Source organism: Mastigoproctus giganteus, chromosome 4 (assembly GCF_048544385.1).
Source record: "Mastigoproctus giganteus isolate SK-2022 chromosome 4, ASM4854438v1, whole genome shotgun sequence".
Lineage (NCBI taxonomy): Eukaryota > Metazoa > Arthropoda > Arachnida > Uropygi > Thelyphonidae > Mastigoproctus > Mastigoproctus giganteus.
The window spans coordinates 138,717,402-138,737,748 of record NC_143578.1 but is presented as its reverse complement, the minus strand read 5'-3'; the positions used below and the strand labels follow the sequence as shown (position 1 = coordinate 138,737,748).

General features: G+C 39.8%; 1 protein-coding gene across 1 annotated transcript; it reads right to left on the bottom strand.

The window, feature by feature from the left end:
- Positions 1-567: 567 nt before the first annotated feature.
- LOC150087091 (uncharacterized) lies at positions 568-1,095 on the bottom strand. Its single transcript, XM_090372372.1, has one exon. The coding sequence runs from the start codon at positions 1,093-1,095 to the stop codon at positions 568-570; it is 528 nt and encodes a 175-aa protein (XP_090228498.1).
- Positions 1,096-20,347: the final 19,252 nt, after the last annotated feature.

The following is a 20,347-nucleotide window of genomic DNA, read 5'->3' as shown; positions in this document are numbered from 1 at the left end:
GTCGAGCTCCCACAATCTGTCCTTTATCAGAGTCCGATAAATTCTTCCTTTTACCCATCTCGCTCGGAATTTACTACCTACTGAACCACTGACACCTTATCTATGATACGTAGGTCGACTAACTGCTTACTCTCGTACTTCACACGGTCAACGGGTCGCATTCAGTTTTCATAGGGTTGGTCATAATTCAGTGATCACTCAGTGTATGCTTCTAAATATATATTAAATAGTAAAGGGGACAGGGAACATGCTTGCTTACACCCTTACCAATATCTGCTTCTTCTGATTCCTCTGCATCAATCCGAACCACAGCTGTCTGTCCCATGTAAAGTTCCCGAATGAGTTTTAAATCTTTTATCTAGCCCAATCTTTCCTAGGACTTCCATCAGCTTAACCGAATTCACTCTGTCAAAAGCCTTTTCGAGATCAACAAAAGTGATTCCCAGATCTTTTCCGATTTCCATGCTTCTTTCTGCTAGTAGTCTTAATATTCCTATTGCCTCTCTGGTCCTACATCCTTCTCTGAATCCGAACTGATCTTCTTCAGTGAATTCACACTCCTTTGCTTTAATGCATTTTGAGAATCTCTAGTAATATTTTTGAGGAATTGGAAATTAAAGTGATTGTCCTGTAGTCGGTACAATTTATTGCATTTTTATTCTTTTCTAATGGGATAATTATGGATTTTAGAAAGTCTTTGGGCCTGCTTCCACATTTATAAATTTTCCCGGAAATCTTTTCTGAACAATTCTTTTTTGCCTCCTCTCCAAGTCCTTTTATAATTTCTGCTGGCATGTCATCCAGTCCAGCTGCCTTCCCTCTTTTTAACGAGGCCACTGCCATTTCAAATTCTTCTCTTATTAATTTCGGTCCGAAGGTCTCTTCTTCATCTTCTGCTGTCACAGCACAGACTTTCGGTTTATTTGTTTTCTCATAGAGCTCTTCTATATATTCCTTCCATCTTCTCCTTATGCGTTCTTTGTCATAAAGAATTTTTCCATTCTTGTCTTTTATCTTTCCATTAGTCTCATTCCTCTTGTTTGTTAAGCTCTTGACTTTTTCATACATTAGATCACTTCTTCCTCTTCTTGCCATTTCCTCTAGTTCTCTGCACTGTTCTTCCCACCATTTCGGTAAAATAAATTAAATCGGCAAAATTTATCACAGTCCCAGCATGCAAATCCGTGTTTCTCCTCAGTGAAGTGGGACGGAACTTCAAATAGATAGTAAAAAGTTAAAATTAAATATTTAAATGTAGTATATCTGTACATATTTCGTTAATATCACACACACACACACATATATATATATATACATATTATTAACCAACTGCAACATAAGTTTCCGAGAAATATCTTATATAACAGTAATTAAACAATACTGATCATAGGTTTTTGCTTCAACCACCACCCATAGTAAAAAGGGGAGAGTTAGCAGCCCGCCCTGACGTGAGTCATATCCCTGCAGCATCTCACGATGTGTCACCCAGAGACAGGCCAAAACCACATGGGCTGACACCACAATTTGATGTCCTGTCACAGAAAAACCTCATCAAAGTGCGGATGGGGAGGACTAAGTCAAACAGCACACTCTGCACCGCTTAACACCAAGATTAGAATAGGGCTGAGCATCCATTTCTAGCCATAGTAAATAATGCGGCCTAACTTAACAATAGATGAGAGCTCAGTAGGTGTTCCTTTAAGCTCGAAATGCCCTAAAGGCTATTTCTTCCTGCCCACAATCCTAGAAATTTTCGATTGGGGATCTGTATGTGTGTGTGTGGGGGGGGGGGGGGCATTTACAGTTACTACGATTGTTCTGAATGGAATAAACGAAAATTTGCCAATTATCAAAAACACCTTTTTCTTGCCATTTCCTCTAATTCTCTGCACTGTTCTTCCCACCATTTCGGTAAAATAAATTAAATCGGAGAAATTTATCACAGTCCCATCGTGTCCCATCACTCCAACTCTTTATTTTATCATCAGAAAAATCCATAACAAAAGCGTAACCAAAAGTGAGCCGCAAGTCAGTGATTTTTAAATTATGTTTTAAATGGTAAATTCATATTTATATTCAACAAAAAAAAAAAACGAAACAAGTTAGTTATATTTCAGCGGGTTAGATTTCTTTATTCTTTAAATAAATGGAATTTTTTCTTTACCTTCCAACTTAATATTCACGTTTATGATTTCAAGATATTAAACAATGATAGTACAGTATCCTATCGTAATGCAAGTTTTCTTATTTCTGCTTTGATTTTAATAACAATTGAAACACGACAGGTATTTAATGTTTCTACCGTGATTATTATAAGTAAATAGTTTATGTATTTAGCAAACTGAGAAAAAATAAGACCAAAATGCTTTTATGCGTGAACAGAGAACATTTCGTTTATGCACATCCCCATATTACTCATTCACTCAATCAGTGCACGGCAACAAACAATATAAATACTGTACATACTATTTTTGTTTATACATCAGAACGACCACATAAGGCCAGAGAAGCTCATAAGATGACACAGAGAGAAAAAATACAAGAACAGCACCATATTTAATGTTCTGTGCTTCAGCTACAATATATGGTAAGCCCATGCGATATGTATGAGAATAATAATAACTGTCGGATTGCTTTTGGTCTAATTTTACTGAATTTTATTTCGTTTCGAGATACATCTTTCTAAAAGTACCAAACGTCAAGATTCATTAAAATCCATCCACTGGGAGTTGACTTATTACATGCGAACAGACAGACAGATGAACGTGCATGGTGACGACAAAAAGCGCTTTACGCATACTTAAAAATTAACAAAAATTCAATAAATGAATTTAAAATAAAAATTATTAAAATATTAAATAAATAAAAAATATTAAAATACTGTTCTAATGAAATTTGAAAGAAGCGATGCAAGTTATGAAAGATTAAAGTATACAGTACATCTTCGATTAAACGGACTATTTGGGGGTAAAGCGGCTAAAAGCAAAAACAGTTTTCGAATTTTCCAGAATTTATGAAAAAGTGTTGTACTATGAATTAAAAAACATAAAAACATTAAATGTAATACTGTATTTTACTGACTTATTGTGAGGAGTAGAAGGGCTTTAAATTTTGCTGTGAAATTTCTACTGCCACATTGTTTTGTCGTACAGTTGCAGTGGAAATGCTATAAAGCTTAATCTAGTGTCTAAAGAGTTCTGTAGTACTCTAGCTGTAGATACAAACTGCGCCTTACTGATATCTAACACTGTTCTTAGATTGATGGAAGTCATGGTGAGAAAAATTGTGGCACACTAGCACTCTGCTTTATTGGTAAAATATTTTAGCTGATTGCAGATACCCTGAGACTAAGGCAGTTACGTCTCCGGGTCCTGTATAGACACTATCCATTATTTCCATCAAGAAAGTGAGTCAAAAGGCAAGACAGGCCCTCTAGCAAATGAAGTCTAAGCTTCGCGAAGCTGACAAACCTGATTGCCTCTCGACGCCCCCTGTCTTCAATCACTTAAAATCCGAATTACTAAATACTCCTCGATCTTTGTTTAATCTTGTAAATGAGATTCCACTTTTATATATAGAATGCACCGCGTTGGATCTGCATACTCAACATGAAATAATCGCTGAAGCGATTATTTCATGTTGAGAATGTTGTTCTTCATTCTTATACGTTAAGAAAAACAATTTTTGGAGACCCCATTTTAGGAAAGATGTAGACCGCTTGAAAAGAATTATAGAGAAGATCGATCAGATTGGCCAGAAAAGGCCAATCTGAGCATAAAAGGGTATTCTCAAGACAGACGAGATTATTTCAGCTAGAGTGGAAACCAGGTGTGTGCGCGGTGTGATGACCTAATCGAGGCATTTAAGGGCTTCAAAGGTATATATAGAATGCACCGCGTTTGATCTGCCAACTCAATATTAGTAAGGCCAAATTATGAAAGAAAGGCTCACGAACGGAAAACTCTTCTACAAAACCAAAGGATTCATGTTTGCCATCCAAGATCAGGTAATCAACACGAGAAACTACAGGAACTACATTGCAAGGACCCCGGAGTACCAAACGGATTATCATACCGAATATGGAGCAGGAAAAAAGTCACTCGGGTTCAGGATTTGGGTTCGCTTCGAAAAGTTGGAGACAGTCTTCCCAGAAAGACAGTGAAGCAAGTGACGCTGTCCTCCTTATGGCTACAACAAGGAAATTGCAAGACCATTCAACTAATCAACTGGAAGTGCTTCCTGCACAACTTCCTGCATAAGTTTCAGATTAATAGACCGAACACTAGGCAAGTTCGTACTATTAACATCTCCAGCAGGGGAATTATTTACACTATACAGGGTGATTCACTACCAGTGGGACAAACTTACAGGAGGTGTAGGGGGTACAAAGACGAAGCGGAATCACATAGCATTGCAGGGTCCGAAATGCCTTCGTCATGCGGTAGAGGACGTTGAACGGGAGGTCGCGTGAACAGTGATCCCTCTGGAAGTCAGCATTTGCGAACCGTTTCTGTTGAAGAAACCAAGTAGCAAAAGTCCTCCGGAGTGGATAATCCGCAGGCTCCAATGATTGGATGCGTTGCAGATGGTATGAACTCATTTGGTTTGTTGACAGTATCCTCCATACAGTGGATTGGGAAATACCCAATCGTTGGCCTATCGCTCGAGTACTCGTACTCGGATTGCCTTCTGCAATACGTAGGACATTCTTTTCATTGTCTGGCGTCTCGTCGTTCGCTCTCGATTCATGGTACCTATCGTGAAACAACCAGTCTCACGTAACCTTCTGTGCACACGTGCGAAAATCGTATGATGAGGAGCACGCCTGTGCGGGAAACGTTCCTGGTACAAGCGCAGAGCGGCGCGCCCGTTGCAGTCCGCAGCTCCATACGCGAGGTGCATGTCGGCCAGTTCAACGTTTGAATACTCGTCCATCCTACTGCCTCGGGAACCGGGTCGCAAATGCTGACTTCCAGCGGGATCGCTGTTCACGCGACCTCCCGTTCAACGTCCTCTACCGCATGACGAAGGCATTTCGGACCCTACAATGCTATGTGATTCCGATTCGTCTTTGTGCCCCCTACACCTCCTGCAAGTTTGTCGCACTGGTAATGAATCACCCTGTATACACTGGAATTGAGTGTGTTACTCCTCAGTCGTGCTGTTTCCAAGGCCTTTTTGTAGACAGGACAGTTGCTATCTCTCACCGAATGGTGAAAATCATGTTTTCCTTCCTTACAATTGATACACGATGGCTCTTCGTTTTTATTAGGACATTCGTTAAACACATGACCACCATGCCCCAAGCAGTGAAAGCATTTCGTCACAACAGTATAAGGTCTGTGTCTATGAGAACTTCAGGCAAGAGATATGGGCTCCAGAGTAATTATATGTTTGTAAATCTTCGGAGAAAAACTAACAGCCCGATTTACAGATAAATTTGACCTTGCTTTAGTTGAGAAGCGAAAGAAAGTTCCGTTCTTAACCTCCGGAAATGTAAAATCCGAATCACCAAGATTTTTGTTATATAAATTTTCCAAGGATCTCGTCACGTGTCAATTCCTTTGGGACATCATATATCAGTACAGTGGGGTTTCCCTTTCGAGGAACGCCTGAGCTGATACCTGCAGATGTAAGACTCCGAGGAGAACAAACACTCCAGATGTGTTTTAGAGGCCGTTTCCAGACACAAACTGAAACAGAATCTCGTCGCACTCAGCAAGAAACTATGCCGACACAAAGAGAGCAATCAGAGAAAAACAAATAACTGAATCTTCAGTGGCGCCTCCGTAGCCAGGTGGGCAGGAGCAGCAGTGCGTAGCACACGCTTCTTGATTAGACCGGGGTTCGAGCCCGTGGCCACTAAATACGGAGGATGCGGAAAGGTCAGGGAATGACCAGGGCGTATCCCGGGAGCAATATGACCGTAGTTGCTAATGCTCCTAAAAACGAAATAACAAACAACAACATAACTCTTCCATCTTGCAGTATGATTGATGATTTTGAGGTTATGATGAACATCATGGCGAGATACAATATTCCTTACATTTCGAGGGTACAGCTTTAAAACGGTGTTCGCAGGCCGGCAGCTAATTAGTACATCGGAATGAACCTATTGGTAACTCTCTAGGAGGCTTCCGGATCAGCTAGTGTATAATCTTGCTACCTCTACTCTGCCAGATAGTGACTGGAGGGAGTCCGAGTAGTGTGTATGCGGGGAGCATTGTCGAGGCCACCTTATGTCAAGGATCTGGGTATATTCTTACCACATGTACGCCATATCCAAAAATTTCATTACTTCATACAGCATGTCCCACCCACTTTTTCTTACTATTGAATACACAATGAATTGTCAAACTAATAGAGCAAGCTTATCTGCGAAAAGATCTAAACCTCCCAAACACTTCCTAATTCATTTCACAAATATACGTGGTCTCAATTCTAATCTCAACGATGTCCATTTCCACTTGCAGTCTGCCAAACCCCATGTACTTTTTCTGACAGAATCTCAGTTATCGGTTGATTCAACTACTGCTCATCTCAGATGCCCAAACCTTTCGCCTCAAACGTGGTACTTGTGCATATGTCCGTTCTGATATTCCCTGTCAGAGACTTGGCAATTTGGAATCTCCTCTCTTTGATCTTCTCTGGTTTAAAATCTCTCTACCTCATTGTGTCAAATTCATTGTTGTCTCTACCGTTCTCCCAACTCCACTAATCACTTGGAGCTCTTTGACTTCCTCTCTTTGCAACTTGACTTTCTCCAGTCCAACTTTCCCAACAGTGAGGTAATTTTCCTTGGTGATTTTAATGTTCACAATTCCAGCTGGCTTCCGTTTTCTAGTCACACCAACCCAGCTGGTCGAGATGCTGAGGCTTTTGCAATTACTAATGACCTACCACAGGTTGTTCATTTACCTACAAGAATACAGGACAATCCTAATCATACAGCCAATACGCTTGATCTTTTTCTCACAAACAACCCTTCTAAGTACACGGTCGAATTGAGAGGTCCTTTAGGCACTTCAGATCACAACTTGGTGATTGTCTCTTCTCCAATGGAACCTTTATCTCATGGCTATTCCCAACCTCGTGTTGTTTGGCATTACAAGAATGCAAAATGGGATGACCTGCGAGACTTCTTTTCTTCTTTTCCTTGGTAGGATTATTGTTTCAAAACCTCTGATGTCAACGTTTGCTCACATCGTGTCAGTGAAATTATTCTTGCAGGAATGGAATCCTTTATCCTACACTCCACTTTAAAATCTCGTCCTTTATCTAAACCTTGGTTTTCCAATAAATGTGCAAAGTCTGTTCAAGAGAAGAATTTTGCATATCGTAATTGGCTCGTTTCTAATTCTCCAGTTTCATTTTCTGCGTGCAACAATTGTAAAGCAGTTATTAATCAATCCAAACTAGAGTTTTAACAGGCTAAGAGAAGAAAACTTGCTTCTTGCCCTAATGGTAGCTGAGCATTCTGGTCTCTTGCCAAAGCTATTGGCTGCAACTTTTGCCCATCTCTGCTCCCACCTCTGTCCAAACCAGATGGTTCTGTTGTCACTTTAGCCACGGATAAAGCTGACCTGCTAGCATCCCATTTTTCCTCCAACTCGTGTATTCCATTATGCCATGCCTAATAGATCTACGGTAACCTGCCTACAGTCATTATCACAGAAAATACTTCAGGCCTGGAATGACAACGAAGATCTTCACACCATTTTTCTCGACATGAAATCTGCTTTCGACTCAGTCCAAATAACACCCCTTCTTGCCTTACTTGAGAGATTCTACGGGATATCCGGAAAGATGCTCGAGATCCTCAATAGTTTGCTATCTAGGAGAATGCTTCACTTCGAAGGAGTTGGCGTTAAAGTCACTAAAAGCGTCGAAGTAGGGATTCCACAAGGTAGTTGTCTCTCAGCCTTGTTATTTGCAGCAATATTCGTTCCACTAATGGATCAAATTCCAGCGTTCCTATCTTATGCTGATGATATTGTTTGCTATTTGCCATGCAAACGCAATGTTGGTCCTTCACAAGAAAGACAAACCGCCTCTGAATCTGTAAACAGCTACCTAAATACATTCTATAAGTATGCTAAATTTTTTGGCCTGTCAGTCAATCCAGAGAAGTCAAACTATCTCATCTTTACGCCAAGTCGGATGACTTCTACTGATACTGCATCTTCTCTACTTCCGGTATTGGCAGGAAATGTCATGACTCCCACAGACAGTGTCAAATTCCTAGGAGTAATCCTTGATGCCAACCTCACATATAAAAAACAAATCCAAGCTCAGTATTCCAAAGCCCTGAGAGCGTTCTATGGAATGAAAATTGATCTGTGCAAAACGCACAATAAGAAAATAATCAAGAAATACCTCGCAACTTACTTCTGTAGTGTACTCTCCTATGCCGTAGAAGTTTGGTCGGCGGCACCACCCACCAGCCTCAGGAAACTATGGGGCCTCGAATTCTGGGTGCTGAAGTGGGCCAACTTGTTGTCGCACCAGATCTACACAACATCTAAATCTACTCTCTGCTGCAACCTGCAATATACGCCCATAGTCCACAGAGCCCATGTGCTAAAAATAAAGTCATTCCTTCATCTGTGCTCAGCTAGGCAGGATCAAATCAACATCTGGAACACGGTTGGTTGGCGTTTGCCTGCCTGGCAAACGCCAACCAACTCAAGGCTCCAGCGGTTACAGAATTTCAAAAGACACTTCCCAAATGTGATTCTGGACACTCTCAACTCGCTCAACATCGACATCGACCTGTGGACGATAGACAAGGCATATCGAGATGGCATCTCGTCCCATCTTGCTGTTTGTAAAGGACATTTGTGTAAGTGCCGATCTTAGTTAGCCGATGTAATTTCATGTTCAGCTCAACTTGTAGGCCTTTTTCGCTGTAATTACTACTTCATTCATTTTACATTTTGACTATTATCTTTACTTTGATCTATTAATTATTATTTAGTTATTATTATTATTTTATTTATTTATCATTTATTTTTATTTTTTTTTTATAAATCAAAATCACTTGTATAAACAACCAATTGTAAGATTCCTCTGGCTTTCTGTGTAAGGAATCACTAGTGTATAAAATTTATGTTAATAAAGAATCTTATTATTATTATCTTGATAAAACACCTCCAACCATTCCCAACAAGCTCCATTCAATGCTCCCTGTGGTCTTACGTCAAAAGGATGTCAGAAGGATTTTGACGAATCTTGATGTTAAGAAAGCTCCAGATCCCAATGATATTTCCCCACTTGTTCTCAAAACCTCTGCTGAACTTACTCCTATTCTTTGCTGCCTTTTTTCGCTTTCTTATTCCAAAGGTGTTTTTCCTTCTGCTTGGAAATTGGCTCATTTCCAGCCAGTTCCTTAAAAGGCAGAAAATCCCTCCCATCCAATTATCGTTCCATTGCAATTACTACTACTCTTTCTAAAGTAATGGAGAAATCAATTAATCGCCAACTCTTAAACTACCTAGAAACCTTCCGTCTGATCAACGATCACCAGTATGGATTCCGTCAGTGTCGATCCACTGGTGATATTCTGGCTTATGTTACCCATTTATGGACTAATTCAATGGAAAGGTTCGGTGAAACACAAGTAGTTGCTCTTGACATCTCAAAGGCTTTCGATCGTGTTTGGCATAAAGGTCTTCTAAACAAGCTTCCATTTTATGGTTTGCCAACTGGTTTTAGTAAATTGGTTATCCAGTTTTCTCTCTGATCGCTCACTGAGGGTGATGGTAGATGGCTCTCTGTCTAACTTCTCCACTAATGCCGGTGTCCCCCCAAGGTTCAGTTCTTTCCCCCCACTCTTTTCCTCTTGTATATTAATGACCTTCTCCCATTGACTGGAAATCCTATCCATAGTTTTGCCGATGATAGCACATTGCATTCCACTTTCCATTTTGAGAACCTTGTCCTGCTCAAATAGCTTCAACTTCTCGAAAATCTGCTACTAATTCCTTAAATGCCGATCTTCAGGTAATTCTCCAGTGGGGTAAAGACAACTTAGTTGATTTCAACCCTTCTAAAACTGAGTCTTGTCTTCTATCTCGCAAAAAAGGATTCTTCTGCTCCTATGCTCATCTTTAGTGACACTCCGATTTCTAGGCAAAATGATATCTCTTTTGGGGATTACCCTGTCTTCTAATCTCTCTTGGCACAAACACATTACAAATATTGCTTCCTCTGCATCTAAAAAACTTGGTTTTCTGTTTCGCTCTCGGCGTTACTTTTCTTCCAAACAGCTGCACATTCTGTATAAATCGCAAATTCGTCCTGCCATGGAATATTGTTCCCACATCTGGGGTGGTGCCCCCAAAACCTCTCCCAGGCTTCTTGATTCCATTCAGAAGAGGGCAGTTAGGTTAATTAATAATTCATCTCTAACAGAGTATCTCCACTCGCTTTCTCATAGACATACTGTTTCTGCTGCATGCCTCTTCTACAGATACGTCCATGGGCACTGTTCTTCTGAATTGGCTCTTTTATTATTATTACTATCATCAGTTTATTCAACAATAATTCCCGCTCTCTCTTTCAAAACAGTCCGAACAAGTGCCGCCACCAGCCAACATCCATTTAATGTCCAACTCCAAACTCACAGAACCAACTTTTCATCTTCCTCGTTTATTCATTTAACTGCCATTTTCTGGAACAACCTTCCTTCATACGTATTTCCTGAAAATTACAGTCTACAGAAGTTCAAGTCCAATGTCAACAAATACCTTCTTTCGTCTTCTCAACCTCCAACCCAAGCACGGTACTAAGTACTATAGGTTCTAATACCTCTCGTGTTTGGGGTTTACATAAAAAATAAAAAAAAAAAAGAAAACTGAATCTTCGATGAAAACCAAAAAGCCTTCTGCAGGAGCATCAGACAACAGAGGAAACAGGCCACCCGAATAGAAGAAGATTAATTTCTGGGGCAACATATGAAGCAGCGAAATAAGATCTAACAGCCAGTACTCATGGATAGAAAAAGAACGGAAGAAAACCAGGGGCATAAAAGCTATGTCAGAATGGGAGATCCGTGAGGAAGACGAATAACAGGCGTTTAAGTATTCTCACAACTGGCAAATCCTAAGAACAGATAACTTCCACAAATACTGGTACAAGAATTTCACTTATACACACGAGCACCTAGCAGAGCAGTTCACTCGGATGATGTCGCCCAAAGAGAATCGCAGAGTTTCTTACTTAAGGGATCACATACCTGAAGCCTAAGGACCAAAATGTAAGAAACCCGGTAAAATACAGGCCGATCACCTGTCTCCCAACAATCAACAAGATCCTGACCAGCTGCATAATCAAGAAGAACTTGGAGAGCCAAAACATCATGGCCGAACAGCAGAAGGGATATAAGCGGAGGAACAATTAACCTTAAATCGACAGTTATGGAGCAAGCCTACAAGAAGCAGTGCAACCTGTACACGGACTACATTGACTACCACTAGCCAATCGACAACAATCTCCATAGCTGGCTAACAGATACTGAAGATCTACAAAGTCAATAGGACATAAACTTCCTAGAAACAACCATGGTGAAATGTACTACCACCATTAAGGTTGTGAATATCACAAGCAGGCTCATCCCCATCAGCAGAGGTCACTCTAGTTCTGTCTAGCACTCAGCTTCCTATCCACCATGCCCAACAACAGCAAATAAGGATATACCCTCAAAGAAGGAAGGAAAAACCTGTACACTTCCCTCGTGGGTAGCACGGTTGGTAGGATCGCCGTCTTCCCCACAACAGTTAGAAAAGACCTGAGTTCGAGTCCATCGATGAGGGTAGAAATTTTTATAGGCCTTTTTCACAAAGTGGCTGAGTTAGTCGGTCTCAGGGGAGGGTGGTATGGTTTTTTTTTTTCTGGAAACTCGGGTTTTTCGTTCAGCAAACAGAAAATCGACCTCAGTACACATGCAATTTACAGACACTATATATGGAGCAACATGGATATAGTCCCTGATGCTCCTAAAACCCTACAACATTAACAATCTGTAGAGCCTCTCCCACCTGATGTACACAGATGACATCAAGCTCTACGTGGGAAATGAGAAGCCACTGAAACAACTACTTAGGATCACCGAAGGATTCAACAATGCCAGCAGGATGGAATTTGAAATAGACATGGGGGAAGAGACCTGTGAATGACGCAGGCTCTGCAGTTAGAACATAATGAGATAAAGGCCTGCCTGACTGAAAAATACCATCAGAGACCAGAAGTCTGTTCAAATCAAAGCTGAATGGAGGAAACACGGTTGAAGCCATAAACACCTATACAGCCCCGGTGCTAACATACTCCTTCGGAATTACAGATTGGACTAACATTGCGCTGGATGAAATCACGAGAAAGACAAGGACAATGATGAACAGCACTACTCGAAATCGGCCGCAAAGAGAGACTGGCAGTAGCCAGGAAAGAAGGAGGTAGGAGCCTGATAGATTTCATCCAGCAACAAAAGAAAGTGATGGAGAACCTGAAGGATTACTTCCAGAAAACCGCAGCACCACTCTACCAAGCCATGAGGAAGACAGACAAGAGGCATACCCCCACCCAGCCTGAGTGAGGAGACCCCTCCAGCCCAGATAGAACAAACGAAGCTAAAAGGATGGCAAAGAAGGCAACTCCATGGCAGCTACTATAATGACCTCTATCAAGACCACATAGATAAAATGGCTCTGAATGCATGACTCACGAGAGGGACGCTATTCCCTGAGACTGGACGATTTTTGCTCGCCATTCAAGGCCAGGTTATGAACACCAGAAACTATAGAAACATCGCAAAGGAACTCGAAGTGACAGATGAGACATGTCGACGATGCCAACTGGCCTCAGAAACGATATAACACGCCACCGAAAGATGCAGGGTGAATTACCCAGACGGAGTACACTCACAGACACAATCAAGTCCCTAAGATAATACATCAAAAGCTAGCAAAATACCAGTTGATCAAAGAAAGTGTATCTTATTAAAGTACAAACTCCAAGCTGTACTGGACTGCACAATAATAACAGACAATACAATTCCGCACAACAGCCTAGACAAAACCCTCGTTGACAAGAAGCAAAAGTCTACCTGTCTGATCGACATAGCGGTGCCCAACACTGGCAACTCTAGAAAAACTAGGAGGAAAAGATCAGAAAGTACACAGACCTAAGACAGGAGATCAAAGAGATGTGGCATATGGAATAAGCAAAACCATCTCTATCACACTTTGGTATGGTGCCAAAGTCTCTACATAAAAGCTGAAAAGCAATAGGTCTCCCAAAGAACACCTACAAGGAACTCCACAATAACCAAATTCTGAACACCCTGTAGAATAGGGGGATTTCTCGACCAATAGTAATAACAGCTGGATATAACAATCACCCTGTGCACTTGTTACCGCAACCTTCACGGGGGTGAAACACCCTCATCAGGGAGAAATAGCAAATAATAATAACAAGAAACATTCCCATTCCCACAAAGTGATTATCAAATTCTGGATAGCCAAACTCACTGTCTCCACGACCTTATGAGGCAAGTTATTGTAACGTTCGACAATTCGCAGCTTATAGGTGAACTTCATGAGATCTAATCTTCTGTTATTTCCTTAGCTTTTATATTTGTGTTCCCTGATTCGTGTCTCACCCTTGGTAGAACAGAATTGAGGTGGCTGAGATATTGAAGGGATTCAGTAAAAATGAACCTTCCTCATTCATTTTACTCAATGCCTTCAGTGCCTTAAACACCTCAGTTAGATCTCCCCCTTTTGATGTTTAGTTGTCAAACTTTGCAGTCCATATTTTCTGAGCCATATTTCACATTTGCGTTCATCACTAATCTGGTCACTCTTCTCTCAACCCTCTCCATAAGTTCATTTGGAATATTGTATCCAGGCCTGAATACTATGTTCCAAATGCGGTTTAACTGTCCTCTTGTAAAGAGAGATGATGACTTCCTTCTCCCTACTAGCAAAGGCCCTATAAATCATAAGACAAGAACCGCATGCCTTCGTAGCCGCCTGTTTACACTGCATGGAAAATTTCATATTAGATCGAATCATAATACAGTACCTAGTTCTTTTTTCCTGTTGAACCACTTTTAGCTCCACATTTTTGTTCCGCAAATGCACGACCTTACATTTAGAAGCATTAAACTTTATTTTCAATTTTTCAGACTATACATGTAACCGATCCAATTCTATTTGAAGCATTATGGCCTGGATGAAGTTGCCAAACACCCTTCTCACTTACCTTCAAATCATCGGCAAACTTTGATTCCTTAACGCGGATATCCTCGTCAATACCATTTATGAAAATTAGAAATATAAAAGGCCTCAAAAGCGATCTCTGAAGGACCAGGCTTATTCGGTTGGTTCACCCTGAATAATGATCGTATAAACAACCCTAGTCTCTTATTTTTTAGCCAGCTTGCGATCCAGCGTAAGATTTTACCATTTTCCAGTAATTCCAAAATTCCAAATTCTTTCAGTTTATACGTATATCAGCCTTACATCAGGGACGGTATCAAAAGCTTTAGTAAAAAGTCTAGATAAATCACTGTACATGTCGAGCATAAACTGTTTCTGCACATAGCTAGGAGCAAACTGGGTTTATTACTTACTGAAAACATATCGTCACTGAATTGCTCAGGTCTTCAGAATGCCTAACTGCCCACCGATGAGACTCCATTGAGTCGAAAAGCGGAACTCGGAAGTGACATACATATTAAATAAAAAGGCACTGTATAATATATACATGATTATTTTATTTTCAGGCAGAAAGTATGTAGACAGTAATGGCTGAGAACTTGACAGTTGATGAAAGCAAGTGCATACTCAAACAAATAGAACGAGTATGCGGAATTTTTCGTGAAGTCTCCAACTCCCTCAAAAGGGTTATCCATCTACAGATTACGTGATAAATTCTACCCGAGATTCATCGTTAACGCACCTTTATAAATATTAGAGCAACAAGGCTCAATAACTATTGTTATTCGGATAGTTAATGTATCAAACAGAGGTCGATCAATAATTGCTGCCACCCGTGAAAACAAAATGTTCTGACACATGCTTTCTAGCAAAGTCCAAAGAAATTTTCTTTTTTTTTAGGAGCATTAGCAACTAAGGCCATATTGCTCCGGGATAAGCGGTGGTCATTCCCTTGACCTTTCCGCATCCTCCGTATTTGGTGGTGATGGGCTCGAACCCCGGTCTAATCATGAAGCGTATGCTACGCACTGCTGCTCCTTCCCACCTGGCTACGGAGGCGCCCAAAGAAATTGACCAGGAGGGCTGATACAGAGGATAAAATTTCACAGAGAACTTTCGGTCTCTGTGAAATTTCTCTTTGAATTTTTCTTTGGAGGTGTCCGGTACTTACATTTGAAGCTGTATCAACTGAGTCTGAAAATGATTTGTTGGAAGATAACACAAATCGACTCTTTCGATTATACTGAATGAATAAAGATAGGGCCAGAGGCGGATTTAACTGCGGGCGCACCGGGCGCGCGCCCTGGGCCCCGACTTCTGAAGGGCCCACGCAAAACCCCAACAAATTAGTTGAACTAATATGTTCAACTATTAGTTCAAAACTTTGTGATTATTATTATGCTATTATTAATTATATTATACGTATATTATATTCAAATTTTATTGGAAATAAAACATTAATACTACATAATATTTTTTATTTATTTAAAAAAATGGTTAACATGTATTTTTATTTTCCCTGTCTCTCTCTTTTTTTTAAGGGGCCCAATATTTTCTTCTGCGCCCCAACCGACCTCAATCCGCTACTGGATAGGGCAATGTACTCCTTGCGATTATCTGGTTCTACAAAGCTTGCTTCAAATTGTCAGGACATATCAAGAGGCATAACTGTGTTTATTGGACTCCAAACCCGCCCCCCTTGTCACGATAGCCGAACAACTAAAAGTGCTCTTTATGATCACAGTCACAGGAGACAGACACGTCGCTGAGTATGAAGAAGGACATGGTCACACCACAGCTGCACAAACAACCCAATCACTCCAGAATTTTCCTTCCAGTGGGATGATACTTCGCCTCATTGTGCTAGAGAGGTACATGTCTTCTAGCCCCAGAGTTTTTTCAAAGGTAGCGAAGGTCAATCGAATAGCCATCAAGGTCAGCAGACCGCAAACCCATTGACCTTTTCTTTTGGTGAGGCATTATGGACACCTCTTATCACTGGCGATCTCAAACGGCAAAGTACAGTGCACTGCGGCAGACAGACTCCTGGAATGTGTAACATAAAGGCAAACGTTTTGAGCACCTAAGGAATTAACACTTCAAAGTGTTTTTTAAACTTTTGTACAATTCATATATAAACCTATAAAAATAAATAAGCAATTGTACTCCTACTTTTACCCCAATTTATATGCCTATCTTAATTCAATCGATGTAATTGCCTTGAATATTTAAAATGGACACTCCTCTAGACGAACCAGGCTGTTCCGAGGGCAGTGGCGGATTTAGCACTTGAGAGGCACCAGGCGCAATTCAATTTTGAGGCCCCCTCTAAATATTTTCGGTACCACTACATTCTACGCGCACGTTTTTACTACAGCACGCGCTCTAGATTTGGTTTTAATCATTTTGGTTGCGCAATTCTTTCATACATATTTTAACTAATGTTTAAATGAAAAAATGGCACAACTAAGCATTAATGATAATACGTATTCTACTTCAGATTCACTTAGTTCGCATAGATATTTCATATAATATGTAGGGATATTCGCATAAGAGTTTACTAACTTTTCATATTAAATTATAGTTTTATTCAGTAACGGTAATAATGATGAGTGTAAAAATTAAAAATGAAACAATTTTTTTTTTTTTTTTTTTTTTTGAGACCTGAGATTTGAGGCCCCTCTATTTAAGAGGCCCCAGGCGCGCGCCTGTGCGGAAATCCGCCACTGTCCGAGGTGCCCACTAATGTGGAAATAAAAAGATGTTAATAATAATAGAGATACAATGCGGCTTCTCAGTAGTTTGAAGTTGGATAATAGCACTGCGACATTATTTTCTCGTAAAACATACACGAATAGCTTCCCCGGTGAACTTTACCCACCAATCGAAATGTTTGGTAAAGCGTTACGTAACGTTATTATAACGTTAAATTTAAAAAAATAAATAAAATTAATTTTTTAATTTTCGAGAGAGAGACTTGCAATTTCAAAAATATTTTGAAAACATTTTATAATGTTACAGAATAACATAAAAATCTGAAATGTTATTCCATCCCTGCTTAGAATACTTAAGACAAGAAGGCTTTCCAGTGACAGGTTCCCTTTCAGAAACTTCTCTGAGCTTAATGGTACACCAGGGCGAATGAGATCAGGCGATTCGAATTAAAATAAGCAAATGTTTAAAAATGTCCGAAAAATACAAAACTAAACTTGTAATTTTACTGTTTAATCCGTGCAAGGGTAATGTCATACAAAACCAACCTTATTAATTAGAGTAAGTCAATACGAGATCAATAATTCGCTTTTTGAAGATGCAAACTAAAAAAGCAGAAGGCAGATATATTCGGTCTTGGCAAACACGTCTTTCTATTTAATATACTTTAGTTAAGTTCTTAAATTTTATTAATATTTCCATTATTTATTAGACAATTAGAAAAGTATCTTAAATCCTGCTAAAGTTGTTTGTCCGTTTATTTCATATCTTATGAGGAAAAAGGAATTTTTTTCAAAAGGTTGAGTTCAGGAAGATTCGGAATATAATTTTGGAGTCATTAGGATCACTCAGTGTGAGTGATGTTAGCGTACTTTAATTACAAAATTAAATTCTAATTTCGATTCTTTCTAACGTGGTTTTATTAACACATTAAAAATGGAATGAAATTATATCAGAATACTGTTCCCAAAGCTTCGTCTGAGATCGACAAACGCGAAGCAGTTATTAAATTAAAGAAGGTATATGCGCGTTTTGTTTTATGTCACGCGGCTGGAACTTTCAGAATTCGATGTACTCTTCTTCAGAGAACTGCTGCAGCATAATGAAATTTAAAGCAATTCTGTAAGCAATACTATGTAACATAGACACTGAATAAGTTTTTGCCAACCGTTTAATCTATTTGTAGAAAAGAGGTTTTGGCTTGATATTTAAAACCATTGGTAAAACTGCATATCGTAAAGTGACAATGGTCTTAATTATAAATTTAACAGCAATTCTCAGGTGGCAGGACTGGTGCAGCCGATTTAGGAAAGGCCATCCACAACTCTCAGTCAGGAAAGCGGAAGGACTATATAGAGCAAGAACCAATGATATAGTTCGAGAGAGAGACAATAATCTAAGTACGGCATTTGGATTAAAAATATCCATTTTTGTACAGTAAAAAGTTGAAATTTACTCATCTTACTACCTCAAAACCTTCCAAATACTGAAAACTAATGAATCTTACTGGTTTGTAAGTGATAATACTTTCAAAAGAAAGTAATACTGTTCAAATGACCGTTGATACTACTACTTGAACATACTTGCTGATATATAATTTGTATGTATTATTATATATGCAATAATAATATATTACTTGTGTGTACTATAATATGATATGTTCGCATTATGATTTATTTACATTATTTTATTGTATGATTTGATATATTTATTATTGGCTGCAATGTACAAATGTGTGCGGGTTCTCCGTCCCTGAAGGCTGTTCAGGGGCGAAGGAAACTGCAGCAAATCGATTTAATAATAATACTGACGGGTCTGAAATTTAAGCAATCTGCTAAGCACACACCTTTTTTGTATTTACTGCCTTTAAGAAGCACTGTAAGGAGCGAAGAGTGGATAATGACAACGGTGACGTAGCTGATGGCCTCTGGCAGCCGTTCAAAATCGTGACTTGCGTACAGCAGATAGCGACCTGCTAAACATAATAACTAGTGTTTCTACTTTTACTGTTTTTTTTTTTTTATTGTTATTTTATTTTTGTTATCCACCGTAGTGACGGTGATACCGACTACAGTTAACTTTACAGGTTGCGTTGGCGTGATTGCCATGTGTAATATCGCATTTAAATGTGCGCGTGGGTGTTAGCTTTAGAACAACCAGTGGGAGTTATCATCTAATATAAGACACTGTGCAGTGACAGGTTTAATCATCATTGGTTAGCACTGCGTCATCCTCACTGAGTATATCAACAATAGCACTTAATGGGGAAGGTAGGCAACGTGCGTCGTCAGGGGTACTGGAAACGAAGGAAGAGAAAAGTTCAATCTAGCCCTGATACACAGCGAAATATATGAGTAAGTTTCCGAACACTTTCTTTTTCAATCTGAACTGCTATAGACTTGCCAGCAAAAAAACCGAAAACACACGTTCACCAACGCCAAACCGAATCAGTTCTACCGGCTGATTATACGGGTTAACAAATTTAAAACATTTTTGATTTTTCTCGTAAATAATGTGACCTTTTGCTGTCACATTTGCTTTTTGAGAAATTAAATATTGTTTTTCAATTTATTAACAAATCATTTAACAAGCTTTAAGAAAATGTGTATATTTATGAGCTTAATTGTTTTGAGTTCTTATTTCCGCTGGCACACTGTTTCCCCGTCCCCCATCTTAAGTATCCAGCAGCGATCGGCATGCATGCTACACTTGCCTCATACTGTTTTTCTATGCAAGAACTGTTGTGGTGGAATTCCATCCTCGTGTTCATTGCTAACATCATCCAAGTTCGGGAGTAGAAATTAAGATGCGAATGTAGGAAATCAATCTATAAGCTCATATGTACGAGGGGATATCAAAAAGTTCATACCTAGAAATAATAGCCCTAGAAAGGTGAAACTTCACAGGAACTTTAATCCTTTTCTATGTACTCTCCATGTATAGTAACACATTTCTCCCATCTGTCGATCAGTTGTTTAATGCCTTGATCATAGAAGTCCGCACTTTTTGTCTGAAACCACGATTCCACTTCATTGATGACTTCCTGAGACGAATCAAAGCGGCGTCCACGCAATGGTTTCTTCATTTCTAGAAACAAGAAGTCCGACGGTGCTAGGCCAGAAGAATAGGGTGGGTGCTACAGCAGTTTGAAGCCGCACTAGGCAACAAAGTTGGTGGTGGCAACGGCCGTGTGAGCCGATTCATTATCTGACAGAAGACAGGCACCTTTCATTAACGTTCCATGCCTTTTCACGTTCAAAGCATCACGTAACTTTTTCAAAAGATTTCTGTAGTATTCTCCGGTAAGTGTGGAACCACGAGGAAGGTAATCTGTCAGGATAACCCCTTTTCTATCCCAAAACATGGACATCACCTTCTTCGCAGATGGAGTGTTCTTTGATTTTTTGGGAGGTGGG

Bases quoted from the DNA above. Each gene is read 5' to 3' on its own strand.
- LOC150087091 (XM_090372372.1), bottom strand. From the start codon at position 1,095: ATGGCAAGAAGAGGAAGAAGTGATCTAATGTATGAAAAAGTCAAGAGC.